General features: G+C 56.0%; 12 protein-coding genes across 13 annotated transcripts; 5 read left to right on the top strand and 7 right to left on the bottom strand.

Annotated features, from left to right (window-relative positions):
• Positions 1-147: 147 nt before the first annotated feature.
• On the bottom strand, positions 148-1,152 carry KRP23_8031 (Zinc finger matrin-type protein 2; the record flags this gene model as incomplete). The annotated part of the gene is made up of 4 exons (XM_067893422.1): positions 148-515; positions 601-850; positions 923-1,042; positions 1,147-1,152. The coding sequence occupies 4 exons, from the start codon at positions 1,150-1,152 to the stop codon at positions 148-150; spliced, it is 744 nt and encodes a 247-aa protein (XP_067742950.1).
• A 147-nt stretch (positions 1,153-1,299) lies between these two features.
• On the top strand, positions 1,300-1,545 carry KRP23_8030 (uncharacterized protein; the record flags this gene model as incomplete). The annotated part of the gene is made up of 1 exon (XM_067893421.1): positions 1,300-1,545. The coding sequence occupies one exon, from the start codon at positions 1,300-1,302 to the stop codon at positions 1,543-1,545; it is 246 nt and encodes an 81-aa protein (XP_067742949.1).
• Positions 1,546-1,769: 224 nt separating this feature from the next.
• On the bottom strand, positions 1,770-3,956 carry KRP23_8029 (Vacuolar protein sorting-associated protein 27; the record flags this gene model as incomplete). Of its 2 annotated transcripts, none has more annotated exons than XM_067893419.1 (1): positions 1,770-3,956. In XM_067893419.1, one exon carries the CDS (start codon positions 3,954-3,956, stop codon positions 1,770-1,772), a length of 2,187 nt encoding a protein of 728 aa, XP_067742947.1. The 2 variants fall into 2 exon arrangements, with proteins under 2 accessions (XP_067742947.1, XP_067742948.1); XM_067893420.1 differs by having other exon boundaries at positions 1,770-2,903.
• A 431-nt stretch (positions 3,957-4,387) lies between these two features.
• KRP23_8028 (uncharacterized protein) lies at positions 4,388-5,485 on the bottom strand (the record flags this gene model as incomplete). Its single annotated transcript, XM_067893418.1, has 2 exons — positions 4,388-4,893; positions 4,960-5,485. The coding sequence occupies 2 exons, from the start codon at positions 5,483-5,485 to the stop codon at positions 4,388-4,390; spliced, it is 1,032 nt and encodes a 343-aa protein (XP_067742946.1).
• A 251-nt stretch (positions 5,486-5,736) lies between these two features.
• Positions 5,737-6,429, top strand: KRP23_8027 (uncharacterized protein; the record flags this gene model as incomplete). The annotated part of the gene is made up of 1 exon (XM_067893417.1): positions 5,737-6,429. One exon carries the CDS (start codon positions 5,737-5,739, stop codon positions 6,427-6,429), a length of 693 nt encoding a protein of 230 aa, XP_067742945.1.
• A 138-nt stretch (positions 6,430-6,567) lies between these two features.
• Positions 6,568-7,200, bottom strand: KRP23_8026 (Nucleoredoxin-like protein 2; the record flags this gene model as incomplete). Its single annotated transcript, XM_067893416.1, has 3 exons — positions 6,568-6,756; positions 6,821-7,027; positions 7,096-7,200. 3 exons carry the CDS (start codon positions 7,198-7,200, stop codon positions 6,568-6,570), a joined length of 501 nt encoding a protein of 166 aa, XP_067742944.1.
• A 297-nt stretch (positions 7,201-7,497) lies between these two features.
• On the bottom strand, positions 7,498-7,968 carry KRP23_8025 (Nucleoredoxin-like protein 2; the record flags this gene model as incomplete). Its single annotated transcript, XM_067893415.1, has 1 exon — positions 7,498-7,968. One exon carries the CDS (start codon positions 7,966-7,968, stop codon positions 7,498-7,500), a length of 471 nt encoding a protein of 156 aa, XP_067742943.1.
• Positions 7,969-8,523: 555 nt separating this feature from the next.
• KRP23_8024 (CBL-interacting protein kinase 26) lies at positions 8,524-11,826 on the top strand (the record flags this gene model as incomplete). The annotated part of the gene is made up of 5 exons (XM_067893413.1): positions 8,524-8,566; positions 8,631-8,744; positions 8,849-8,984; positions 9,062-11,627; positions 11,695-11,826. 5 exons carry the CDS (start codon positions 8,524-8,526, stop codon positions 11,824-11,826), a joined length of 2,991 nt encoding a protein of 996 aa, XP_067742942.1.
• Positions 11,827-14,304: 2,478 nt separating this feature from the next.
• On the bottom strand, positions 14,305-15,357 carry KRP23_8023 (Purine nucleoside phosphorylase; the record flags this gene model as incomplete). Its single annotated transcript, XM_067893412.1, has 1 exon — positions 14,305-15,357. One exon carries the CDS (start codon positions 15,355-15,357, stop codon positions 14,305-14,307), a length of 1,053 nt encoding a protein of 350 aa, XP_067742941.1.
• A 1,181-nt stretch (positions 15,358-16,538) lies between these two features.
• On the top strand, positions 16,539-19,511 carry KRP23_8022 (E3 ubiquitin-protein ligase RGLG4; the record flags this gene model as incomplete). Its single annotated transcript, XM_067893411.1, has 10 exons — positions 16,539-17,102; positions 18,100-18,202; positions 18,274-18,295; positions 18,372-18,408; positions 18,485-18,508; positions 18,569-18,646; positions 18,728-18,786; positions 18,860-19,086; positions 19,151-19,185; positions 19,260-19,511. 10 exons carry the CDS (start codon positions 16,539-16,541, stop codon positions 19,509-19,511), a joined length of 1,401 nt encoding a protein of 466 aa, XP_067742940.1.
• Positions 19,512-20,579: 1,068 nt separating this feature from the next.
• On the top strand, positions 20,580-24,171 carry KRP23_8021 (3',5'-cyclic-nucleotide phosphodiesterase regA; the record flags this gene model as incomplete). The annotated part of the gene is made up of 9 exons (XM_067893410.1): positions 20,580-20,758; positions 20,825-21,123; positions 21,183-21,211; positions 21,275-21,383; positions 21,462-21,512; positions 21,644-22,489; positions 22,590-22,859; positions 22,948-23,356; positions 23,421-24,171. 9 exons carry the CDS (start codon positions 20,580-20,582, stop codon positions 24,169-24,171), a joined length of 2,943 nt encoding a protein of 980 aa, XP_067742939.1.
• An 842-nt stretch (positions 24,172-25,013) lies between these two features.
• Positions 25,014-26,343, bottom strand: KRP23_8020 (E3 ubiquitin-protein ligase RGLG2; the record flags this gene model as incomplete). Its single annotated transcript, XM_067893409.1, has 9 exons — positions 25,014-25,096; positions 25,157-25,333; positions 25,405-25,744; positions 25,798-25,821; positions 25,876-25,899; positions 25,962-25,998; positions 26,067-26,088; positions 26,158-26,225; positions 26,333-26,343. 9 exons carry the CDS (start codon positions 26,341-26,343, stop codon positions 25,014-25,016), a joined length of 786 nt encoding a protein of 261 aa, XP_067742938.1.
• Between the last annotated feature and the right edge of the window lie 293 nt (positions 26,344-26,636).

Raw genomic sequence — 26,636 nt, 5'->3', positions numbered from 1 at the left:
TCATGTTTTACGAATTTTTCACAGCTTGGTCTTTGTTTGGAATTAGTAAATCACGGTGATTTAGTGACAAATGACTGCTGTCAAGTGCTATTAATTACGACGACGAGCATGATGGGACAGGTTCAAATTGGTTGGTATATTGCTTCCTTACACCTTCTTGGAGCCGCCAAAGCCACCGAAGCCCATCATGGCCATCATTTCGGCTTCAGCATCAGGAACTACATCTGCAGCTGCGGGTTTTGTGTCGGCCGCAACGTCCTCCGTTTTGTTGGAGGTTAGCTGTTCTGGTGCCGACTTTCCGAGCTTCTTGGCTTTCTTCTCTTCCTTCTTCTGCCGCTTGACACGAGCTTCCTCCTCCTCAATTGCCTTCAGCTTCTTCTCATAGTCTTCCATAGCATCCAATTTCTTAGTCATCAAAGGGTCCCATTTGCGCTTGGAAGCGCTCTGCAGTCTGTTCTTCACTTGGTCTACCGTGGAACGCTCCACGCGCATGCTGTAGCCGAGTTTGCGTAAGTCTTGAGAAACCACCAGCAACAGCAGCAGAGATCAGCACAACTAACGAGCACACACACAAAAGCACAAGGTGCAGTATCCACGCACGCTTTTTCCCATTGATGTGGTCCAGGTACGCCACCGAGTCCTTGAGCCCGCACTCGCAGACCTCGCAGTAGTAGCCGCCGTTCTTGCTTGCGTCGTCAGTCTTGACCACCTTCACAGTGCCCACGCTGTTCTCCAGTGACATCTTGCTCGTGCGAGCCTTCAGGAACGCACGCGCCGATCCAGCGGGCCCAGCAGCACCGTCATTTGCGTTCTGGAACTCCTGCTTCGAGGACTTGATCACCTTCTTCGTCTGCACCAGTCAACGAATCACCAGTACATCAGCTTGCTGGCATGCAATGCCCTTATTAGCAGTAGCACGCACCTCCTCCTTCTCCAATTGACCGTCGGCGCGGAGCTGGGCGAGCTTCTCGTAGTGGTTGCGGTCCCATGTCTGTCGCGCCACATTAGCCACACCCGCGCCTTTCCTACCGCTAGATTTGTCCTACAACGACATCCGCAACGTGCACACAGAGTTAGAGTCCAGTTTGAAGGCCTCGTGGCTGCGTGAAGAGCACTAGAGGGCGAGGCAGTCGCCGTCTACCTTACCGCCATGGTTGCAAAGTCGCTAAATGCTTACGTTGTGAATGAGCAACTTAATCTACCCAAAGTTGCTGGACGATTGCCACCATTTTTGCGGTCGTGGACGCTCGCAAGACACAAACCCTCGGAATCGGTCGACGACTTCTCTAGCAGCTCGTGATGGTTCTCGCCCACCAGGACGCGTGGCGAAGCCACCCCTTCATCTCCAACTGCGCCAAGAAGCCCTTCACGGGTCTGGGCCTGGCCTCCGCCATCTTCGGCGTCTACCTCGTCGTGGACACCATCAACAGTCGCTTCCCGTCGCACCCCACGGAGAGCGACGCCCACCCGGAGATGGACTACGTGCCGCGCGGCAAGTTCAAGTACGAGCGCAGCGATATCGGCGAGGCCCCGTCGCTCCAGTAGATGGTCACAGCCTCTAGCAGCCGAGCACCTTGTTGGAACACACCTCGGCTCTAAATAAAACGCTAATTGCTTGTTTGCTGAAGAGATACTAAGAGATATGTGGTGCTTTCCTCACGACGTGCAGGAGACGCTTTGTTAAACAGGGGTGTAGTGTGGATACCAGCCAGCTACCTTGGTTGGCTGGTGTGTGTTGGTGTCGTGAGGAAGACAAGGGAAATACTGGTCTACCGCTCGAACGAGGTGCTGTCGTCCTGAGGAAGCTCTTCATCCTCGTCCTCGCTGTCGCCTGTCCCGGCGCTTCGGCGCTTGCTGTTCCTGAAGCTGCGATCTTTCTGCATCTCCAGCACCGACACGCGCGTCATCAACTGCGTGATAAGGAGCATCGTCTCGGCCTTCAGCTCTTCCTGCTCCAGCAGCTGCTGCTGCATCTGCATGTTGCTCTGTGCGAGCTGCTCGATCTGCTTCTGCTGCGAAGCCAACAGACAGCGCAGCTCGTGCACCGGCGAAGATGGTGCCCCACTCAGCCCAGACGCGTGGTTTGAAGTGGTGGCACGCTCCCCTGCTCCCCCGGTGGCTTCACCCGCAGCGAGGATGCTTGATTTCCGAGAGCTCGTTTTGCGCGCAATGGTCGGTGATGTGGTAGGACTCCCAGCACTAGTCGTAGGGCTTCGCGAGCCTCTTCGCGCGGCGCTACGAGCCGGAGCTGCCGTGGACGGAAAGGAGGCAACAGCTGATACGATGCGATCTTCGTTGCTGCCAGCAGTAAGCGCGAAGTGCTGCTGCTGTTGCTGGAAGGGGACGGAGTTCGGCAGCGAGCCTTCACGCCCGGTCTCTTCGAGCTCCTGATCATGCTTTAGCGATCGACTGTGCGTGATCATGGCATAGCAGGTGACACACACGCGCTGAGGGGTCGTAAAGCCCTTCGTCTCCATCGATATCTTCTTGTCCGCGCTGTGCTGGCTGCAGATAGACTTCCCGCAATTCCGGCAGTGGTGTCGATGCTTGAACATGCCGAAACTTGCACGGCAGATCGAGCACTCACCATCGTGCTTCCACTCTGGCGGAGGGTCGAAGCGGCCTCGGCCGTGAGATCCGTGTGAAGCGCGACGGTGCGACCTCCGGAATAAAGGTGGCGAACCTCTCTGAGACCCACCCGGAGTGATCGAGTGGCGAGATTGCACCTGTACTGACTGGAATAGCCGGCCGCGAGGATTGCCCTGAAGACCAGTAAGCCCTCCTGCGGTGCTGGTGCTGTCCCGTGAAGATCCATTGTCGTTCTCTTCGTCTTCCTCGTCGTAGAAGTGGAAACTTGAGTTTTGCCGAAGCTTTTTGTGGCTGGGCATGAGGGGCAACGACATCTGACGATTGTGGCTCCGGCTCGACGCTGCTTCTTCACCTCCAGAGACGGCAGCGTTGGCACTCATAGCTGACACCATGGTGCGCAGTTCCCGTTCGCTAAGAACACCATCGTCTTGCAGTTGGGCTAGCAGCGACGCAGTACGGTGCAGCCGAGCCTGCTGCCGGGTCGTCATACTCTGATCCTGATCCGGGTAGCCGCCCAACCCACGACGACTGCCCGAGCGAAGTCGAACACCAAATGATGATCGAGGGCTGGTGGGCGTCCGCGGATCGTCTTGAGTGCAGGTGCTGGTCGAGGAAGGCGACACGAGATGGTCATGCGGTGAGTCAAGTCCGTCGATGTCACTGAGCGACTGTTCGCTCATCATGCTGATACTATCTTCTGGCTCCAGAGCCGACATCTCGGCGGCGTCCAGATCATCTCCGCCATGTAAGAAGCCACCAAAGCCCACGTTGCCCACGTACGGCTGGGGCCCAGCAGCTTCCGTCCACTCCCTCACCTCCTTGTCTTCATCTTCCAGGCGTTCGACGCCGGACGCTTCTCCTTCTTCCTGACCACTGAGCGTCCGTTTCGGGTCGAGCTCTGCGCTCTCTCGCTCGTACGAGCTGCGATCGTCGTCGTTCTGCTGCTGGATGATGCTGCTCCGTTCGTGCGCTCTCCGCAGCACCTTCAAGCTGTCGGCGTCGAGTCCGACGTCCTCTGCCATCTCCAGCGCCGAGATGCCGTCGGGCGTCTGCTCGCTCACCGCGTCCGGATACGCGCGCACGAGCTTGCGCAGACACGAGGCCTGCACGCCCGCGCGGATGGCGATGTGCAGCGGCAGCAGCTCGCCAGCGTTCTTGGCTCGGACGCCGTCCGGATACGCCTGCAGCAGCTTTGCGACTAGGGAAAGAGGTACGCGATGTACTGTACAGGCCCAGTGGATGGGAAGCATGTCATGATCTCCTCGCTGCTTGGCCACGGCCGGGTCCCGCTCCAGCAGGCGCTGCAGGCCCTTCCAGTCCGAGGCCTGCGCCAAGCGGATGGCCTCCGAGTTGGCACTCGCGTCCATCGCCACTATGAGAATGAGTGAGTGCCTGGCAAGCGGTCGCGTTCGATCGTAGCTCGCAAAAGAGAGTTTGGGCAGGAACACGCGTGGAACGGGAGCTCTCTTGTCGGCGACTTGGTCGGCGGCGCTTCCGTGGTTTTCGTTTTCGTTTTGGGTTCGTATTCTTTGCGAATGAGTTTTAAACTGGGGGCATAGTGAGATGAAGTCAAACGGCAAACAGCTGGAAAAAGGCAAGTTCAACTTTATAGAAACCAAGCAGCAGCGCTGCACCGACAGACGCCAACAATTGGGCTGTAGCGTTCAGAAACAGAAGCAAGGCGTGCCCTCGGCAATTTGTGGCGCAATTGGCTCGGGTCAGCGCCACGGAATGGGCTGGAAGGCGAAACTACTGCAATGGGGCAACACACACCGAGCTCACATCGGGCGAAAGGGCGCTACGCCGCGTCCAGGAAGAGCTGCTGCAGCGCCGGTAGCACGCGGCTCTCGTTGTCTGAGTCGGAGACGCCCACGTCATCCGCGAACAGCATGATCCAGAAGCCCACGAAAGGCAGGAACGTCACCTCCTCGGACGGGTCGTCGCTGTCGCACATCAGCCGAGTCATCTCCGTCGCGATGCTGTTGGCGCGCTCGCTCGAGTGCCCCACGCCCAGCAGCTGGTCCACCACATCCTGGCCAGAGACAGAGCCGTCACTGTCCTGGTCCAGCAGCGCAAAGATCTGCTCCAGTTGCTGCCTTCCTGCCGATGTCCACTCGTAGAAGCACGAGACGGCAGTCTCGACCAGCAGCTCCACATCCGACTTGATGCCGATCGGCGCTGCGATGCCGCTGTCATCATGGCGAACGTATTCGCCAATCGACAGTTGAAGCGCCGCCCTCGCACCGGACGATCCGTCTTCAAGCGCTGCTGCAGTGGCGGCTTGTGTGATTGACAGCGGGTAGCCTGTACGTGCATCAAACGTGAACACGTACGTGCTCTTTTCACCAGTCGCGTGATAAATTCGCTCACCACCGACGAAAATACCCGAGGCAGCGGGCCCCAACGCGCGCACCATGTCCAGCAAGTCGAGCGAGTCTAACACGCCTAGCAGTGCAAAAATCTCCGCCTTGGACGCCTCCTGCATCGTCGTCTCGTGCCGGTCATCGGACATGGACGATAGGAATCGCCCGAGCTGAATGTGATAACCGTCTGCAGTCGTGACCCACGACGTCATCACTCCAGCCCGGTTCAGCACGGAGACTTCGGCCCCAGTCCTCGCCACCTGGTACCGCAGCAAGTACGTGGAGCTGGTCGTAGTGATCCGTAGGGGCACTGCAGTACCCGATCCCACGCCTCCTATACCCAGCATTTCAACCCACAATTGGGCTCGAAAGTTCTGCATCCGCTCGGTCACAGGCAAGTGGTTGACGCTGCGAACTGAAACTCCAGCGTCGCTCAAGTCCTCGCAGCACTCGCTGAGCACCACCCGCAGGAGCTGTCTTGCGTCATCTGAAATCCGTCGTCGCATTGCAGGACTTACTTGCGTCGCCGGCATCCTTCTAATCCAAAGCAATTATACAAATGGCAGCCTCACAGCTCACTTCCTCGCATCTTGGTGGCGATCGTCCTGCAACTCTGACGCTACCGTAGCGTACCAAAAAGTGGTATTAGTAGCGTGGCCCACATAGTAGTACACTGTACCACTTGATAAACATTCTTCCTTGCGCATCCTTCGCATACAAAATCCCAGATCAAAATGCTGCCATTACAGGAATCGCCCGTTGCCCAGCGTTGACGACGTAAGTGATGCTGCGCCGGGCGATTCAACGCACGCGGCTGCACCTGCCGGCGCCCATCGGCCACGATAACGGCGGCTGCTCCAGTGACAACGAGGACGCGTGCGCCAGCCCCAGCGTCGCGCACACCACACTGCGAGACGACGACGCGGTGCGTGACCACTTCCGTAAGCGCCCGGAGGACGTATCGGGCGTCCATTTGCTCTCAGCGGAAAGAGCGATCAAGACCAATGGGGCCCACGTGGCCCAGCTGTCCTCGGACGAGCAGCGGCGCGCAGCAGACGCCTGGGCGCGGCTCCAGACGCTCTACGGACTGTTCCGCGAGCTGGATGCGGCGTCAGACGAGCACACGGAAGACAGCGACACGGAGAGCGTCAAAGCCGAGAAAAAACAGCCAAAACAACCTAGGGAGACTCGACGACGCAGACGTGACGATGGATTGCGGTCGTTGCTGCAGGAGGCGCAACTTCCCCCGGGCGTGGTCCTGCGCGACCTGCAGACACTGGCCATGACGGATGCCAGTGACGATAACGCCATGCCCCAAGGCTTCACGGCTGGAATGTTCGCTGCTCTGGGCAACGCTATTTACAATGAGATGATGGTGGCGGCGGAGCAGAATCGAATCAGCCCCGACGCCTTCGAGGAGCTGGGCAACTGCCTGTACGCAGATGCAGCAAGCGTGACTGTGCTGGCCACGGCTTAGGTTGGATGCAGGCATGCGGTGGATTGTTCCTTTATTTTATTGGCTTTTCATATTAGCGTGGTGTGTTGTATCACTCCAGGATATTGAAAACGTTGTGTTCCTTCAAATGAAGAGTCTGGATGCTGTGGCGAAGAAGGTTTACTGCTCGTTGGCTTGAGCCTTGGCTTGCCAGTTGGCTAGAGCTTTGATCCCGTCGTCCTCTACCTGTTGCGCACCCCGGAAGTCGAGGACTTCGCCGTCGCGACGGATGATCACGAGCGCCGGGATGCCGCTGTTTCGGTGCGTAACGCCCACCTCCGCGTCGTCCTTGCCATTACGGATTCCATACTGCAGTTAAACGGTGGCAACGGTCAGACTGGCGGTAGAATAACGCCGTTCAGGAGTGCCTTACCTTTCGACGCAACTCGTTGCGGAGCTCGGCCTCGCGCGGGACCATCCACCAGTCGCCGTGTTTGGTCGAAAAGTGCTCCTGCTGATCCCCCTCGGACATGTCGGAGCTCAAAAAGACCACGTCCAGCTGCTGCGTGGAGGCGTTCGCTTCGGCGTAGAAGTCATTGAGCTTCGGCTGGAACGCACGGCAGTCCGGGCACCAACTCGCCTGTTCAGAGCAAGAAGCGAAGTGTCAGAATTGGTGCGGACGTCCGTCACCACGCGACAAGAACGCACCGCAAAGTACAGAGCGAGCAGTCCGGTCTGGCCAAGGCCGCCGCCGTCGATGGTCTCGCCGTTGGCGTTCACTAGCTTCGTGCCGTGCAGCAGTGCGTCCGCCATTTTCCAGTCAAGCTCTCGAGTGTTGACAAGTGCTGTGTGCTTGGGAATGATACAAGCAGGTGATTGGCTGGTGTGCCAGTCACCAGATGTGCATGTTTCGCTCGTCTACAGCTGACCGAAGCTCGCCAGTCAGGCACACGGCAACGATGAGTGTGCAAAGTGCTAGGTAAGGTCTTGCCGCGATGATCTGCAGTCTCCCTGCAATGCACCCAACTATAATACATGCACATCGCGGAAAGCCTAGTCGAAGTCAATGCAGCGGGTCCTTTATTATCTGTGAGCAGCTACGACGCCGCTTTACTGCCACTTGGCGAGGGCCTTGATGCCGTCGCGCTCGACCTTGTCGGCGGCGTGGAAGTCCACGACTTCTCCGTCCGCGCGGATCACCACGAGCGTGGGGATGCCGCCCTTGCGCGTGATGGGGCTGAGCGCGCGCACCTCGGCGCCGGCGCAGACACCGAACTTTCGCTTGAGCTGCGATCGCGTGTCTCCCTCGAAGGGCACCATCCACCAGGGGCCCTGCTTGTCCTTCAAGTGCGCAAGCTGGTCGGCGGCCGAGGCGTCCGAGCCCACGAAGACCACGTCCAAGTCGTCCCCTGCCGCCTTGTAGAAGCTGTTGAGCGCCGGCTGGAAGGCGCGGCAGTCCGGGCACCAGTCGGCTGCGAAGTAGAGCGCCAGCACCTTGCCGTCCTGGCCCAGCTGTTCGCCCTGCACGGACTCGCCCTGCGCGTTGGTCAGCTTCACTCCCTGCAGTAGCGTCTTGCTCATGGTCGGAAAATCTACAACGATGATGCAAGTTGGGGAATGCGCCATCCGAGGCATCACCTTCGGCGACGGCGGCGGTTGAAGCGCTGCGATTGGTCCAAATCAGAACATCCGAGTGGCACACACGAATACCAAAACACGGTCCAAAGACTGCATCGTGTTTTGGTTCTTGTGTGCACCACACTGCTCAAGTTCGTCAGCCAATCGTGGCGCGCCGCCGGACAACTTCAACGTCGCAGCCAGCTCCCGCACCGTTCTTGCACGCTTCATACCCTTTGCATCAGTCATCGCGCGGACGTACACTTCCGGCACCCCTTGGCTGCCAGAAAGCAGCTCGCGTCAGTACGTGCTCACCCAATGATACGTGGCTGGCACTCGAGCGGCCGCTGTACGAGCCGATCCAGGGCGCGCGTCAACGCCAGCATTTTCAGCGTTACCTCTCTCTTGGCCTCAGTATGGTTCGTGCCGTTCGGGTACCTACACGACCTCAGGCTGCGACGACGTCATCCGTTACACCCAAAAATAGTCTTGGCTCTGCTGCCATTGGTCCAAACCCGGATGAACACACTGTCATTGGCCGAAACGGCGCACACCAATCTGAGTCGGTTGTCCAAGTCCCAGTCATCAACTGCATCTCGCTGGGGACGAAAGGACACTCGCTGCAGCGAGCTCCGTCCCGCTCCAGGCTCCGCCACCTAGTGCACTCGACAGCGCAGCGCTCGGTCCACCTGCTGGTGCTTTTCCGCTGGCAATCCGAGCTCTAGACGCCCCAGAATCAGGTGCACTTACAGTCCGTCTTTTCCCTCCTTGTCAGCTGGTTATTGTCCCGCGTGGCCGCCACTTGCTCATCTTCTGATTCCGCTGCCGCTCGTGTCCTCCGCAGTCGCCGAGATGATGAACGAGCGACGCCGCAAGCTGCAGACCGTCCGGGTGGACCACTACGACGGCCAGGCCATCTACAGCGGCAACGAGCTCATCTACGAGCTCGGAGGCTACCTCGGAGGAGGCGCGGCTGGCGTGTGAGTTGAAACACGGAGTCTGTTTGGTACATTTCCAGTGTCTAGCGACTTACCTACTGTTCTACTGTGCGCTGCAGCGTGTACGAGGCCTTCTCGACCAAGACCAAGCAGCATGTGGCCATCAAGATATTGAATCCTGTCGGCTACAAGCTCTTCCCCAGTACACTACTGGCGCGGTGTATTGTTGCTATCAAGGGGAAGCCTGTGGTTATACTGCCGTCGGGCGAAGAGGAACTTGGAGGTGACAACGGACAGCGGTCCGACCGACGCGCGTTTTCCGGAGGTAACCATCGGATGCGCTCGAACTTTGGAGCTGCGAGGGCCACGACCGAGCGCATTCGAGTGGAGAACGTGTGGTGGCTCATTCACCCGACGTCCAAGCAGGCGATTGCAGCCTTTGAAGATCCATTCACGGGTCATGTTCGAGAACTTACACTGCCTCAGTGCATCCAAGTGTGGGGTGAGCTGGTGAACCAACAAGAAAGCAGCCAAGGAAGACAACAGGCTGACCCTGCGGACTTGTACCAGGAAGTGCAGGTGAAGAACCAAACGATCAAAATCCCTCGAATCCCGAAGAAGTTTATTAAATTCGCGCACACGCGGCGCTCGATCCATCGAGAGATTTCCAACATGTCGGGGCTTGAATACCACGAAAACGTACTTCGTCTGGATGAAGCGCTGGAGCTCGTGCAGGACAGCAAGTGCACTACGTTCCTGGTGCTCGAACTTGCTGGCGGCGGTGAACTTTTTGACCGCATCAAGCTCGACTGCGGCACTGATGAGGAGACAGCGCGCCTTTACTTCCGTCAGCTCATTTCTGGAGTCGCGTTTTGCCACAACTCTGGCGTCTGCCATCGCGATCTCAAGCCTGAGAACTTGCTTTTGGCCGACAACGAGGAACACTCGACGCTGAAAATTGCAGATTTTGGGCTATCTGCCATTTTCGCCTTCACCGATAATGACGCGGGCGGTGGTGCTAATGGAAACGGTGTCGATCAGCCAGCGATTCGCCGATTGCGTTCGGTGGTCGGTTCTCCTCACTATGTAGCACCAGAAGTGCTAATGGACGCTGGTCAGGGCTACGATGGAGCTAAAGCTGACGCATGGTCTATTGGGATTATCGTGTACGCAATGATTGCGGGCAACTTGCCGTTCGGCAAGGACCTACTCAAGTGTGTGCGATATGACCGCTTCCGCAAATGGTCATACAACACCAAATACAGTGATGACGACCCCACAGACGAGGTCGAGTTCCCCACGTGGTTCTTCCCGGCGCGCTTCTCTCTAGAGCTGAAGTCATTGATCGCACAACTCCTTTATCCGGATGCGTGCATGCGTCTATCGGTGGAGGAAGCTCAGCGTCACGTATGGGTGCGAGGTGAGCAGCTGAAGAAGCCAAGTCCATCCATGCTGGAAGACGATCAACCGCCAAGTAATGACTCACCTCTCAGTACACCCGGACTACCACCACCATCGCCGAACTCTACTTACAAGAATCGTATGGATGTGGCTATTAACACCCTGCAGGACGGTATCGATTTGGGACAGCAGGTGCATCCGAGCCTTCTTGGCTCTGTGTCGCCCCAGGCAATCACCAGGCTGCTGGCAAAGTCTCCCAGCCCTCACGGACACGCGTTTCGTTGCCCACCGTCCCCGCAGCAAGGTCTCCGTGTAAACAAACATCTCGCGGGAGTAGTCGGCTACATGCCCCCAGTGGACGAAACCTCGACCATGTCTGGCCAAACGCCGTTGAGTTCTCCCCACAACGCAAAGAACAACGAAAACTTCGAGTTGGAGCTTGAAGACGATGACGCTTCAGTGCCATCGACCAAGCAGTTGAATGCGTGCAACATTTCCGAGGCTACAGCGTTGTTGAAACAGGAGGCGCTTGTCCGGGAAGCGACAATGACGACATCCGTCAACCTTTCTGGAAGTGCGGCTGCACGAGATCTCGGCGGTAACGCTGATAACGAGAGCGGTGATGTCATAGTACCTACCATCCATTTGATATCGCAGGAAAGTACTGCTCAAAGGCACCAGCACCGCTTCGTGTCGCCCCCGCTTGTCACCGGATCACGAGATACAATGCCAATCCGATTGCGTCGCAACTCACCCCCGGAGTTGTTTCTTCGTGGTTTTGCTCGTGGGAGATTTCGGGAACTCACAAACGGTGACATCGGCAACTGTGGTGCGTTCGAGGGCATCAACATCCTAGGTCGCTCTCCTCCACTTGTTCCGCAGTCGCTAGTGGCGCTTGATGAGAAGCCCGGTCTTCCCTTCCACCGTACGCTGACCGAGCCACTGGCACCAGCTGAAAACCCGGGAGATGATGCTACCAGCAAACCCGTTCAAGATGAGCAGGCGACAGACCTGGTACCCCCTCCGTCATATAGTGACGTTGTGGCCCGCTCCACGCGATTCCTCACGGCACTACCGGCACGTTTGGTGCTATCTAACATTGAGAGCGCTCTGGCAGCCAACCCGTGCCCTCTTCCGTACGAGTACTCCAAGGTCCCACAGAATGTGACTATCGATTGGGACAATTACCAGCTCGAGGTGCGGTATGCTGGCCTCCTGACCTGCACTGTGCAGGTGTTCCTCTTCCAGCGCGGTGTGTATCTCGTGGAATTCCGACGCGGCCACGTAAGTTAAATCTTTATTCGTATTGCTCGTGTCTACATTCTAACAAACTCTGATTTGTCTTGAACAGGTTGATATTTTTCAGTTCAAGCGCTTCTACGAGAAGATCCGTGCGCAGATCTCAGAAGGCCTGGAAGGAGGTTCCGAACAGCCTTCACCAGCTTATCGCAAGCGCAACAACTCCATTTCCGAGACGTTTTGAAGTGAAAGCTTGATGCTGGACCTTCATGCGCTCCATATCCACTCCCAACGTTTTCGTTTTTCACCCACAGCCGACGCACGCTGTACGTCCGTTAGCTTCGAAGTGAAGTATTTCAACTAGGTAGATAATACTACACCATAATATAAAGCAGCGCGGTGCTCTCTTCATTCAACCAATCGACCTAGGATACACAACAATTGTTGTTCATTTGCAGGTCGCAAGAGTTGGGTGGAAAGTTTGAATTGGATACCTTTGTATTTTGGATTGCGTCGGTATCGTTTGTGATAAACCGCAAGCACAACTTGGAATCCGTCGGAACTTTAGAGTCCCCGTTCTCCAAGAGCTGCTGATAGCGCAGCAAACCGTTCACTGCATGGCCGAAGAATAATTTCGTTTGTCGTCGAGAAATAAATCGATCTGTAGTACAATTGAAATCCTGGAGGCAAAGTTTCAGAAAAGTCCTTCCACTGCGTATACTCGGCAACGTCCTTCTTGATCTTGGTCTGCACTGCCATATTCCAGAGCCACCCCCTTGGACCCAGATCTTTGGATCATGTGCTCTTTCAGGTCGTAAAATCTGCACTGTCCGGAACTTCGTAGCGGATCTTTGAATGCCTGCGCGCGCCGTACACATGCCAGTGAACTATAATTTGTCCTCTTGGACTCGCATATCTGACAGAAATTGTCCAAGATCTTGGGGTTGTCGGTCTCACAATCACAGCAGAACTTTGCCAATTCACGCTCGCAATTCGGATACGTGTCCCCTGTCACCGATTGCAACTGAGCCACCCTTTGGCTATTTAGGAAACCGAGAATGTACTCGGACATAGTTTCGTCCAGCCTACGAAGGTGGTTGTCAAGCCTAGCGACTTGGCTTGAGGGACTTTGCCCCTTTGCAAACCAACTGTAACCCCTTGTTGGTTCATGAACTATGCGAGTATCAATCAGGATGCATGCTTCGTGACATTCATCCATAACATCATCAAAAACGATGCATTGTAGCTATGTCTTTGTTCTCTGCATCCTCTAAGCGCAATGACAATTGCTTCGCCAGAACATGCTTTCAGAGAATCTCTTGATCGCATCAACGATCATCTCGCTTGATCTTTTGTAAGTGCGACAGCGGTGCCGGGGTAATGCCTGTACGACTCCTTGTTTGTCGAGGCGGCCAGAATGTCCGGGTGGAAAGGCAAGGCACAACGAGGTATATAGTGTTTAGTGTTTCATGCTTCGTGCTAATGATAAATGCTTCGCGTGAATTGTTTGTTAACGACCACTTCCTTGCTGCTTTCATATGCACTTGAGATCGAATTCGTCAGCGTAGGAATAACGTTGCGAATCTTCTCGTGAAATTGCTGAAGGAAACATCTCCACACGCAAGACATACAAGGGAACAGATCACACCTCGTTTACACTTGACGATATCAATTTCGCGACAGTGACGCGCTTTCCTTCGGATGGACGAGTGCAGCGAACGGATTTCGTTCTGATCCATAGATTTCGTCTACCGTGGGAGGGTTTAATCGTAGCGAGCATTGAGAGATCGCTGGGCTGACTTCCATTAGCAAGCTTGGTTATCGTGTCAGCAGATAAAGCCGACCCCCAGACACGAAATTCGTCGACCAAACCGTTGAAAGGATACCAATCACCCCCAGGTTGCAGGAAGGGGAAGTGGGCATCCCCAGTATCAAGAGAATTTCCACAGTAGCCCGTACCAATTTGCTCGTGGTGGTATCGCGGCCATTTATCGTTCAGAGGGCCCACTGTCGACGAGACATTGGTGCCATCAACGTACACATCTTGCCGCTGGAGCTCCACATCGTAGGTGAGCGCCAAATGATACCAGTAATTTGGCTCCAAGTCTCGGGCCACTGCTTGTTTTTCGTTCTGGACCGAGCAGTACAATCTTTCTAGTACATCAACCAGAACGAACGAGTCCGAATCAACTCTCGACCGAGATTCACTTGCAGATATCGTCTGTAGCCCGTAGATAATCCCGCCTACAGGTTTCTTGGAAGTACTGGGAAGCAGACAAAACCAAACGTCAAAGCTGAAGTTGTCGTGGTTTTCCTTCCGAAGTTGGAATCGTCCTCCAGGCCAAAACACAGGGAGACCAGGACGCTCCAGCATCGCGAAAGCTGTACAATGGCATTGTCCTCGTGATCTTCGATTTAAATGTTGGTTCGTAAAGTGCAGTGATCGCGACTGCATATATCGCTGCTTCCAAGTCCCCTGAGGCAGCAAAGTGTTAACGTCGGTGCCGTTCAAAACGCGATGATGCCAGAACGAGTTATCCGACAGTACGCGTAGCGCAAAAGAGTTGGCGTGCGAGAGGTAGAACACATCGAAGCCCGCGAGGAAGCTGGAAAGCGTCTGGAGGACGTCGAAAGGCAGCAAATTCAGCCACAAGACTCGATTCATACTTAAGATCGATGTCGACAGACAGAGACGCCCCTTCATACGGGTAAAGCCTCTAATCTACGAGTGGTGCTGCTTGCCTACCGCTGCGATGAGGTCGCGCACATAGGTTTCGATGTCGTGTTGTGTGGCCTCTACAGTCTCGAGAACTTCGTTGTGAGAGGCTGCCTCCCGCTCTTCTCCGGGGAAAAGAGCTTTGTTGGTGATCAGCGATAAGCCGACGACTTTCAGCCCGCAGTGTGCTGCCACGATGACCTCGGGCACCGTACTCATGCCCACGGCATCACTCCCAACCAGGCGAAGAAAGCGGCACTCGGTCGGTGTCTCGTACGTGGGGCCGGACACGAAGCAGTACACCCCCTTCCGAACCTTGTGGGCCAGACCGAGGTTTTCAGCCACGCTGAAGGCCAGGTCCTGCAGCTTCTTGTCGTAGCAGTCAGAGAGAGGCGTGAACCGAGACCCAAAGCGGTTGTCGTTTGGTCCGATCAACGGGTGCTGGCCCGACAGTCCTGGGATGTTGAGGTGGTCGCTCATGATCATGAGGTCACCGACATTGAAGTCCGGGTTTAACCCTCCTGCGGCGTTGGTCACCAGGAGATACTTGATACCCAGCAGGTACATGACGCGAATGGGCAGTGCCGTCTCCCGCATTGCGTAGCCTTCGTAGCAGTGGAAGCGGCCACGCATGCACACGACTTGGATGCCGTCCAAGTCTCCGAAGACCAGCTCCCCTGCGTGACCCTCAACGGTGGATTGAGGGAACTGCGGAATGTCCTCGTAGTCGATGACTTGTTGGTTGGACAGGCACTTGCTGAGTCCACCGAGCCCGGAGCCGCACACAATACCGATGAGTGGCTGCGTGGTCACTCGCTCTTGCAAGTAGGCATTGATGACGTCGATGCGCTCTTTTGGCACGACCTCATCGGACATTTGCCCCGTGGAGATACGACGCATGTGGTGCGTGGGCTTGGAAGCGGCGAGCGTGGCGACGGAGCTGACGGTAGCACCTCGCGGAGTGATGCCGCCCACGCTGTGCGCGTGGTGACGGCGGGTAGGCACAAATGGTGGAGGCGACGACGGCTCAGTCGCCGCAGACTTGAGGTCGTTCATCATGGTGGCGTTGGAAACAAGTGATTCGCAGAGCGTAGAATGAAGAGTGAGCGGTCTGCAGGCTGAGAGCAGCAGGTTGCGCCCACGAGCTGCGCGTCATGTTGAACACGAAACGGTGTGCACGCATTCACGCACTCGCATTCAGCGCCGCCATACGTTTTCTTTCCTGAAGCAGAGGGTGGCAACACGGGGTTTTCGCCAGTTGGGAGCTCGCTTGGCTCGAAGCTCGGGTGTTCGTCATGGCCAAAGTTGAAGTGCTCTGCGCGTTTTTCTGGAGGATGTTAAATGGCACCAAGACCACCGAAATGGCTGTATCCCTCGTTGCTGGTGTGGTGTCCTCATCCGGGTGACGTCTTCGATTTGCCCCATTCGCTTGCGTTTCATCCACGGGATAAGCGGTAGTGGTCCTACCGGCATTCCTGGGCCGTCACGTCCAGCCCAATGTAATTCCTCTGCCTCGCCCTCCTCCACATCGATACTCATGTCGAGATGCCTGCATGATGGCTTGTCAATCTCGGAGGTGCAGCAAATCTTTGGCCAGTGGGGTTGCACCGCAGGTATCATGGAATAGTGTTTGGCGGTGCTCAGCATGCCTACGTTTCGCGACTGGAGAATTCATCACCATTGGACGCATGCGCCTCGTCATGGCGAGCTGCAACTAAGCTTACACTGTCGCTGGCCAGTATGCGATACGTTGCTGTTGAAGCCTCCATGTCCTGTCAGGAGAGGGTGATCACAAGTCGGTGGCTGCTTCATCCAAGACCAGCACGAAGTGCGTATGTACACCCTGTTCCGTCATCGTAATGTAAGCAGTGGAGGCCAACGACCAAGATTCGACAACTTTTGCTCGGGATGACTTGACAGGGCTGTCATTCTCATAGGGACGGCACAATACAGCGCAAGCTTAAGCTCACAGTGTGGGCACAACATTTGCAGCTTTGTGCTCACACGTTCTTCAAGATCGGCTCGTCCTCAAATTGCAGTTTTTAGGTGGTTGTGAGTCATTCCAAGACGTTGCCTTTCGACCGGTTTATGATATTGGGTAGTCGTAATACATACAATCATTGAGACCATCCTATTCTATATGAAAGGATGTGCTTTGCAGCAGGCCTTCGAATCTTCTTCAAGCCGGCCATTTCGAGAAAAGCTTCAAAGCAGCGCAAGTTTAAGGCTTCGAACCCGCCATGCCGAAGCGCGTACACGACGAGAACGAGGCGGACAACACCCCAACAGACGATCCGCCGTCCAAGGCCGCGAAATCCTCTGCAGCGTGCGAATTCTGCGGCAAAACGTTCACCACGCGCGGCATGTCGCGCCACCACAGCTCGTGCAGCAAGAAACGGGAGAGCGACAAGGCGGTGGCCAAGAGAACGCGCTCGTACAACTTTATGATCCTGAACGCGGGCGTGTTCCAGACCGTTTTGAGCTTCCTGGGCAACCAGACTCTCACTAAGCTGCAGATGATCTCGGGCGAGAACTATCCACAGTGCGAGCCGCAGTTAGCCCGCTACTGCTGCAAGTGCGAGAACGACAACCCCGTGATCTTGCAGGGTCTTTGTAGACAGTGCGAGTCTCAGCTGGACAGTTACATGCCCCGCACCATTAAGGAGATAGCCAAGAACAATTATGGAGTGAAGGATCAGGACTTTCACTCGATTCCGTGTGAAGTCCGCAAACGGTACACGTTGTTCGACCGGATCACACTGGAGAACCACATGATCCGGACCTGCGGGTCCAAGATGCGGTGGGTAAGGTACCTGGCCAAGAAGGACTGCAGAAAGAAGAAACTAAACGCCACACTGCACCGGAAAGATGAGGAGGCCGACGCTTTTCTCGAGCAATTGGCGCCGGGGTTTGCGGAGTATGTTAGTGCAATTGTGTTTAAGAAGAGGGATAAAGAGCTATTCAAGCCATGCAGTCGACGCTTTGTGGAGTTGAGGCGGCGCTGGGAAAGTGTGGACTCACCATTCGGAGTGACTCTCGTCTTTGCAAGGACTATATCGCTGTGGGCACGGCAATATCGGATCCGTGGTGGATACGATGGAGGAGATGAACCTCTCCACCCACACGGATTATCCAAAGCGATGCGAGAACAAAATCGACCGCATTCGCAGTGACGAGTTTGGCGATTTCCACATGTGGTACCCACGCGTCGAGTACCGCGATATGCTGCAGGGGTGCCGCGACGAAGCCAAGATTGAGCTTTGCGTCGAATATCTGGGGAAGAACGACAAGGGGCTCAAGCTCCCGCAAATGGGAGAATTGCCGTCAACGTTACGAGAAAATAGTCGTGTCAGGCGGAAACCCTCAACACAAGAAGTACAAGATCTACAGGGGGGAACACTTCGAGTCTGAGGTCCTCTTGAAGCAAACTCCTCGGCACTCGGCGACGATTCTGGCGCTCTGGCCGTTCATACGAAGGTAGTGACGACTTTGTGGGCATCGGACGATTGGAGGCGTGGAGGGGTTTTGTTTGGTTTACTAGTGTGAATAGTGCGTGTCTGCAGAACTTAGCGGTTGAGATTAGCAGGGAATGAAGTCCACGTCCGTGCATGTGCGTTCGTGGGTGCATGCTGTCGCAGCAGCACGTTGAAGTTGTACCGTAGTCATCTATTTTGAACATCACATGGCTCCTGATGAAATGGCTTTCAAATTGGTTTACCGGGTTTATTTGTTTGTTTAGAAGGGTTGTCACTTTACGATTGTGGTTGTTATATCGTCGTATCGTTTCGTCTACTTCTGCAGGATTCGCAGTTTGTCATTTGTCTCCTCATGAGCACTACCGACGTTCCAGCACAAAAGCCTGCGCCGCTATCGCGTGCGATCTCAGATCGCTTCCGACACTTCGGTACTGGGTTTGCATCTCAACCAGAATACAGCGCTTTAACTGTTTTGTTTGTGGCATTCGTGCATCTGAAGGCGCAATCCAGGAGGCTCTCAGGTTGGTGGTTGCGAACCTGTCGACTTCCTCGTCCTTGAGGGATTTCTCACCAACTAGGTGCTGTCGCATTGGACAGGAACATGAACCTCGAGTCGTCAAATATGATGTTTGCTGTGGGTACTTCACTGCTGCAAGAAATGTGTCAATACTGACGGTGCTGACACTCGTTTTGTGGTTTCAACATGGTAGATTGACTACACTACAGCCAACCTGGTGCGTGCTTGATGTCGTGTTTGGAAGGATCGATGACTGAAATATGCTATTGCTGTGCAGACGAGCGGAGCGCAGAGTTTTGGTGGCAAGTGCTTGCACGCATTGGACCCGAGCAAAGAGACCCAGAACCCGTACCAGGTGCCGGTGCCAAGCTGGAAACATTTCCTGGCAATCAACTGTACACGGACTAACAGAAATGTATTGGGTTTAATATAATAGGAAGCACTGACGAGACTTGGCCGCGTACTGGTTGAGTTCGACGACGATCGCAGCATCAGGTGTCGGGCTTTGGCGACGCGAAGACGCCGGACAATGCGGTTTTCAGCTTCACGCCGGAGAACCCGATGGAAGGCTGCAAAAGCTTCAACGAGATCTGGCACCGCTACCACGATCTCACGCCGAGCGTCGCACTGGGCACAAACCCGTGAACCTCGGCCCGGTGATTCGTTACGCGACTGCAATTGCGCGTGAAGTCACGGGCTTTCACATGCTCATCGTCCTCGTGAGCAGTCAGTTGGTCAACGAGCACTTGGCCGATACCGCGCAGGCTATCGTGGATGCGTCCATGCTCCCGCTCTGTAAGCGACGGACTGCCAGCGTACCGGCGTCCACGTACTGACGTTGTTGATGGTGTTCCTGCAGCAATCATCGTGATCGGAATGGGGGACGGTCCCTGGGTACGTTGCAACAGATCGATCCCGTCTCAAGGGAACGCTTGACTCACACGCTCACGGTTTGCTTGACGCCGCAGGACAATATGAAGGTGCTGGACGATCAGCTCCCGCAGAGGCAGTTCGATAACTTTAATTTCGTTAGCTTTCAGAAGGTTCGCCACACCGCGACGGAAGAGAGGAATGTCTTCGTCCACCGGATCCAGGACGACAAGGCGGAACCCACGGCGGCCCCGTGCGAGCTCGACCCGATGGACCTCCTCTTCACAATGCAGATCTTGATGGAGGTGCCTGCGCAGTACGAGGCCATGTGCAAGTTGAATCTTCTATAAGCTGAGGATAGCGTACACACCGCTGCCGGACCCGAGGAAATGCGCCATCACGCGCTCCATGTAGTCGATCGCGAAGTCGATCGTTGGGTAGCGACCATGAAATAAAGGGCGAACGGCAATTGCTGCGCGTTGTTTTGCACGTGATCGAGACTGCGCGACAGCGGCACGCCAGCGTGAGTGACTGTGAGACGACAAGGGCTTTGTTGTTCGAGCTCCACCTGGAGCAAGCCATCTTTTCGACGCTGCCAGGTGAGATTTGGAGGTGCGAGGAAAAATTCGTCAGCAGCGCCTTTGCGATGGTGCTGCTCACCTTTGGTGAGCCGCGGAGCACCAGAGCGATGGTCAAGTTGAAGTGCATCCTACTGGGACTGTTCCGCTACAGTGCAACATTCGTGTTGCCTGCTCCAATCCCAGCGCAGTATCGCCAACTGCCGTTCCAACATTTAAATTTCACCGCGCGAACGGGAGGTATAGGCGACCTTCATGTCTGGTCCAAAGTGTCACAACCGAGTCGAACATGGCCTGGGGCCGACGGACTTTGCTAGGTAACATCCTTGGCGGTTGGTTGGTTCCATGCTGCCGCGGTCTTCCCATTGCCCCCGGCTCGAAACGCAGTGGAAAGCGCGTCCGAAACCGTGGGCACCAAACGCTCCCCATGCCGGTGTGCCATCCTGGTCAGAACGCGTGAGAAAAACCAATCGCCAGTGCCGACCACTTCAGCGCGGGTGGGCAATTCTTGGAGCTGAACGCTCTCGGCATCCCCCTTTCGTCTGATTTCGGTCGAGCCGCTCGGCGGATGCATCGCTTGAACGATTGATGATCGCTCCGATGCATAACCCGTGCGCGGGAATCCGAGACACCCGCGGTGGCCAGGCGGGGCCTTCAACCCCATTCTCCACATGTTTAACGAGTGCTGCAGCCCCAGTCACTCCGCACTCCGTCCCATCGTCCACACCCCATCCCAAATCGTCGCAGCACTCGGCCGAGACCCACTTGACTGAAAGAACGGAGCGAGGCCTCGCGGCAGGACGCACAATGACCTCCACGTCGGCCTGCAACGGCGCGGCAATGGGCAAGCGCGTCGCCCACCGGTCGAATTCGCGCACCTCCAGCTCGTCGCACCGCCCAGCTAACAACAGCCGCAGCTCGGTCGGGTCGTTCGACCGAGATGGCGACGCTACACGACGCCAGGAGCGCGCGCTCAGACGCTGGAATATGCTGCGCACCCACGTCCGCGTCACTCGCCGGTCGGTTCACTTGATTGCAACTGCAAACGTTGCAATCGCTCACTGTTTTCGTGCTTTTAATGGCAGGTTGTCCCAAGAACTCGCTCACAAACACGCTCGTCGCTTCTCGTCGGCTCAGCAGTCGCTGGTGGACGCGTGCATCGGCTGCATCTCGGCACCCGCGACCAAGGAGCGTCCTCTTGATACGCTGCTGGCTGTTCGCGAACAGTTTCTGTCGCTGCTGGACGCTGAGCACTGCGTACTGAGCTTTGAGATCCTGCCGTCGTCGTGTTCGGTCATTGAGTTTGACGGCCGAGGCATCCGACAGGTCGTGGAGAAAGCCCCAGGACGTCCGGCACGACGACTGCAAGGCGACAGGCACGAGGGTCTTCACATCACCCAACGTTCTTTTCAACGGCCAACGCCTGTGCCAACGCCCTCGTAGAAGCTCCTGCTGGCTGTAGCCACGTACAGGTAACGCAACTAACTGTGTGACGGCAAACAAGTGGTGATCGGACGCTAACATTTGCTTGTCAGTCCTATGTGTGCGTACCTCTAGTCGACTGTAGTGACCACGTTCGAGCTGTTGTTGAGGTGTTTAACTCGCGCCACGACCCGCAGGACGTCACGACGTGGCTTGGTGACTGTGAGTCCGACTGCTCGCTGGCATTCAGGTCGTTCAAGTCCACAAGCCAACCGCTTCGTGTGTTTTGCGGCTTCGTAGGCGCTCTGCTCCGGGCTGCCGCTCCAATCGAGACTTTTGTCGACAACCCTGGTAGAAACCCTGTCGTTGACCCTCTCTCGAGTATATTTCGGCGCTCAGTCCAGTCAGCAAAGGCTCAGAGGAGATCCCATTGTTACTACTCGACTTCTTGCAGCGAGCGCTCGGTGTCGATGGATGGACAGTGTACGCGCACGACCGCGAAGTCAGCACGTTGTGGGCTCGACTTGCTAGTGCAGGACTCAGGACGACGGTATCTACAGTGCTGATGGGCCAAGGTGTGATCGGTCGAGCGGCTTCGACGGCTGAGCCTCTTTTTGACGGCGACGTCCTCTGTGTCCCGATGTTCGACCAGTGCAGGGACCACCAAGTGAACAGCGTGGTTGTGTTTTACGGGATGCAAGGCAAGAAGCGTGATAGTCGCGGCGCCTTTCGTCAGTGTGATGTGGAGCTGTGCAATGTCGTCTGCCGTCATGTCGGCAGCTCTTTGCAGCGCCTAGCACTCGAAGATGCTGCGAACAAGGCTCAAGACAAAGCTCAAGCGCTGCTAGAGCTCTCAGATCTGCTGTTTCGTGAGCTCGAGCGGTCTCCCAAGCCAGCAGCGATGCTCCTTACAGCAGCTCGGGCCATCGTTCAGAAGTCCTGGTTTCGTATCTCGGAATGCAACGTATACCTGAGAGACCCGCTTACCCATGAACTCTACTCTCCTGGTAACGCTACACAGGGCGAGTACCGTGTCCCGCTATCATCGGGCAGTCCAAGCGCCACGGCAGCAGCACGTACAAGCAGGGTGGTGAATCTTCGGGATGCTAGCTCGGGCTCGCTTTCTCGCGAGAAGCACGCCAAACCGATTCTTGCTGTGCCTGTACGAGATCCGTCGTCTGGAGCGGTGCTTGCTGTCTTGGAGCTGTTGGACAGGCACTCCTCGAATGATAAGGACAGAGATTCACAGGAGAGCAAGCCGCCGTTAGCCTGGACAAGCTCTACTTCGACCAGCACGATGAAGACCTGGCAGAGGCATTGCTCGACAGGTAGCGTCTGCACTGCGGAATACCCAACGACTTGATGCGGCACGAACTGCGCAGCGAAAGAGTGCGGCTCTGCTATCTCTGCGGCTTCCTGCTGCTACAGGCACGATGCCGGGTGAACAGGCTGGGGCCGTGTTTTCCTTCGTTGAGGCTGCAGCATGTCGAGCGCTGGGAGCTTCCCACGGTGCTTTATTTCTCGTTGATGCTCCTAGCCGCTCGTTGTTTGCCCGCGTTGGCGCCGACTGGAGAGGATACGCACTGCCCATCGGTCAAAAGCTACAAGGTCGTGTTGCTGCTACTGGTGCCGCCATGCGCCTGGTTCGCGAGGCGTGCATTCATCCGGAGTTCGATAGCGACTACGATCGCTTGATGGGTATGCAGTCGTCGAGTCTGCTGTGTGCCCATCAAGGCTCAGCCATCTATGTCAGCTTCGTCGTCTACTGCACCGTTCGCATCTTCAGGCGCTTCTGGGAGGTCTGGACGTCGCTGCAGCAGCAGCTTCAGTACGAGCAGCAGTACCGACGAAGACGGCGACGATCGCCCCGTTATCGGCGTGTTCTACGCAGTTAACAAAATGAGCGCCAGCGGCGAGACCGAGGGCTTTGACGCGGAAGACGAGCAAGTGCTACGTGCTATCTGCGTGGAACTCTCGGCTCTTGTGGAGCGTCGTGCCTGGGAGCTTGTGTTCGAGTCGCCGTCGTATGACGACAGCGAAAGCAGCGACAGCGAAGGCGAGAGCCACGTGACACGGACGTTCCTGTCACAGTACACGACGGCGTCTCCCGTACGCCGTCGTCGTCGTCCGCGTTCACGCCTTCCATCCGTCGTGAGTGATCATGACCACGCTGCAGCAGTCGTAGCTGCCACTTCGTACCACGAACGCTGCTTCTTGAGTAGTAGCGGGATGTGGAATGCTCGCCTCGCTTCCCGGTAGCATTGGCCTTGCATCAAGTCAAGGCACGCAAAGCCCGGCCCTACAATGGGACCTGGATCCGTGGCAGTTCTCGCCGGCTCAGCTCATTGACCTCGCAGTGGACATGTTCGAGCTGCACGACCTCATGGATGGATTCGCACTGCCGGAAGCCACGCTACGCCGCTTCCTGCACAGCGTACAGGCCCAGTACCTTGACGTGCCGTATCACAACACGTACCATGCCTTCGCCACGCTGCACACGACGTTCCTCATGCTCACTGCGCAGAGCAAAAAGCTGGCTTCGTCACTGATTCCCGCTTCCACTGCGCTCGGAGTGAGTCCGACCACGAAGGCGCAGGCCACAGAGCGGAGCCGACAGAAACGTTGCGGCGAACTGATACTTGCTCCTCGAGAGCGACTTGCAGTGTTCGTGGCAGCTTTCTGTCACGACATGGGCCACGACGCCAGAACCAACGACTTTCACGTGAGGTGCAGCTCGCGCCTCGCTCGTCGTTATAACGATCACTCCGTGCTGGAAAACATGCACTCAGCTGCATGCTTCGAGACCATGCGCCGACCTGGCAATGATGTGCTGGCTGGCTTGGAGGATGGCTCGAGTGACACTGTTGGAAGCCGTCGTGCGGTTCGCAAGCGCATTATCCGCGCGATTCTTGCCACTGATATGCATCGCCACGCTAGCATTGTAGCCAAGTACACGAAGCTCAAGTCCGTGGGAGCCGGAACGATGACGAGGCCCTGCGTGAACTGCTAGTGAGTGCTGTTGTGCACTCGGCAGACCTCTCGGGCCCGACTCAGTCCTGTGAGCAGCACTTCCTTGGGACTACGAGGCTGCTAGAAGAATTCAATGAGCAGCATGCAGAGGAGGTTGAGCTGGGGATTTCAGCGACGGCTTTCATGGATGCTCGCCCGGATCGGCTGAATTTGCGCGTGTTAACTTGGCGTTTGTCGACTCGTGCGCGTTCCCGCTGTGGCGTGCGCTCGGAGGCATGTTGGCTGGATTAGAAGGCTGCCTCGCCAATGTGGAGCGGAATCGCACGATGTGGGCTACCCGACTCGAAGAGGCCACGAAGCTTGCGGCTGAGGACAAGAAGGAGAAAACCACCGCGAAATCGGCCACCACTACGAACGAGGGCAGCCCTGAGAGGTTGACCATCAAGAAGAAGACGGTAAGCACCGCGCAACCCACTGATTTCCCCCGACGGCAAGCGAAGCGTGATAGCGAAGAGCGGACCGAGCCAAAGGAGTTTGTCACCCCCACGAAAGCGCCTTCCTCAAAGAGGATGAATGACACCCCACGAAAAGAAGGCAGCTCAACACGACCCAAGGATACCCCCAACGGAAGGCGAAGATTGGAAGTGGGGAGTGGAAGGAGAAGCTGGCGTCGGGGGGGAGTTCGAAGAAGTCGTGCGGTACCCCCAAGAAGGCTGTCACCTCCACGCAGCCCAGGGACATTCCTCAACAACAGACCAGGAGAAAGATTGATAGTCGTTAGGGTGATGAAGCTCTGGCACAGCTCACATCGCCAACCTTATCTATTGCTGTTGTATCATAAACAAAGACCAAGTTTTGACAAAAGTGTTTGTGTTGCAGCAATCAAGTGAAAAGAGTTAAAGGTGTTTGTCCACGCCTACCGGTGGAGCTCGAGCAGACCAAGTTCCGTATTGTCTGGTATTGTTCTGCAGTAAACATTGCGTCAAACATGATCGAACCCACATCGAAGCAAACGCAACACGTACCAGGGATTTCCATCAGCGCTTGCATGGCAAAACCAGCTTCCGGGTTTTTCAGGTTGCGCTTGAGCACTTTATTGTACTCGACGAACTGAAAGTTATCAAATTGGCGAGCTGGAAGCTGGTCATCGAACTCTTCCATTATCTCCCACGGACCGTCGCCGACACCAACCATGACGATAGCTACAAACGCCAAGCACCTCAAATGTTAGGAATGGTGCCCAGAATCACAAGTTCCACAGCGTTGGGCGTACAGATCGGATACTTTGAGGCCTCAACAATTGCCTGCCGCGTCGCTTCGCGTTCATTCACGTGTCCGTCAGCGACAATCACCAAAATATGGTAGCCGGGGTCTTCCTTCACTGCTTTAATCGCCTCATGAATCACTGGCGCGAAGCTGGTGGGGCCGTAGAGTTTAACGTTCGGGGTGATTTCGTTGTACCGCGTCAGAACGTCATCAAACCCCAGACACCCTTGGCCTTGAAAAAGCGGGAAGCAGCGCTGGGCCAGCGTAGTGGCGTCGCCGAAGCCAAACGCAGGGATGTTGTCATCGTCGAAAGCTTCCAAAGTGTGTCCAATGATACGGATGACGCTCTGGTAGGGATTCTGTGTCGCTCCAGTTGGATCGATGCAGTGTAGACAGCGACCCCCAAAGCTCTTTTCCCCGTCCACTGCACGCCAGGTAAGTTCAAATCTCTATGACTAACAGTTCCAGGAGATCTTACCGTGTTGGACTCGGTGAAGTCAATCTGAGAAGTACCCACCGGGTTAGCCAATAGTTTAAGAGTACCCAAAGGAAAGCTCAACGTACCCCCAGAATCAAGTTGGACGACTCCAGCCCCGCCTTCCTGTCATGGTCCAATGCTCAATTCCTCTTCACTATCACAAGTGGCATCAAGACAGCAGGCCAACGCACCTTAGGTCACTCTGCACTTGCTCTTTTCAAAATGAACACGATCCAGACCTCAACTGTATGCTCGCCATGTACATTTGCATTTGGAACGCACCGATGGTTTCGTAGCGGTCTGGAATGGGCTGGAAGCCCGATTTCTTCTTGTCCGCCCCAGACGTCTCGCTGCTCGACGACACCCCATGTCGAGAATTCCGTAATGGCCCGTCGCTCTGAACGTTTCCTCCTGGATACTTTTAGTTGATGGCTGCCCTGAAATACCAATAATTAACACGAAGCGCATGGTGCTGATCAAAAAAATTGCGGTACTTGTATGAGTGGTCACGTTAATGCAAGCGTGTTTCGATGTCGAGACCGCTGCGTACTGCGGGATTGCGCTGTAAAACACGCATTCGTACGAGTCCCATTTAGCAGTGGCCACCCGGAACCTCCGGCTCCGAAGTGACGGTGTCAGCGTCCGAGGCCACGGAGCTCTCGGTCGTCGATGGGGCAGTGGTGGTCGACTCGGTGGAGTTGGTGCTGTCCGACGACGTCGAGTTGGTCTGTGGCCACGTGTAATGTCCGAGCCGTTTGGCG

The sequence above is a fragment of the Phytophthora ramorum genome (genome assembly GCF_020800215.1).
Source record: "Phytophthora ramorum isolate Pr-102 chromosome Unknown Phyram_PR-102_s0007, whole genome shotgun sequence".
Taxonomy (NCBI): Eukaryota; Oomycota; class Peronosporomycetes; order Peronosporales; family Peronosporaceae; genus Phytophthora; species Phytophthora ramorum.
The sequence above is the reverse complement of the archived record's forward strand: the minus strand, read 5'-3'. Positions and strand labels throughout refer to the sequence as shown.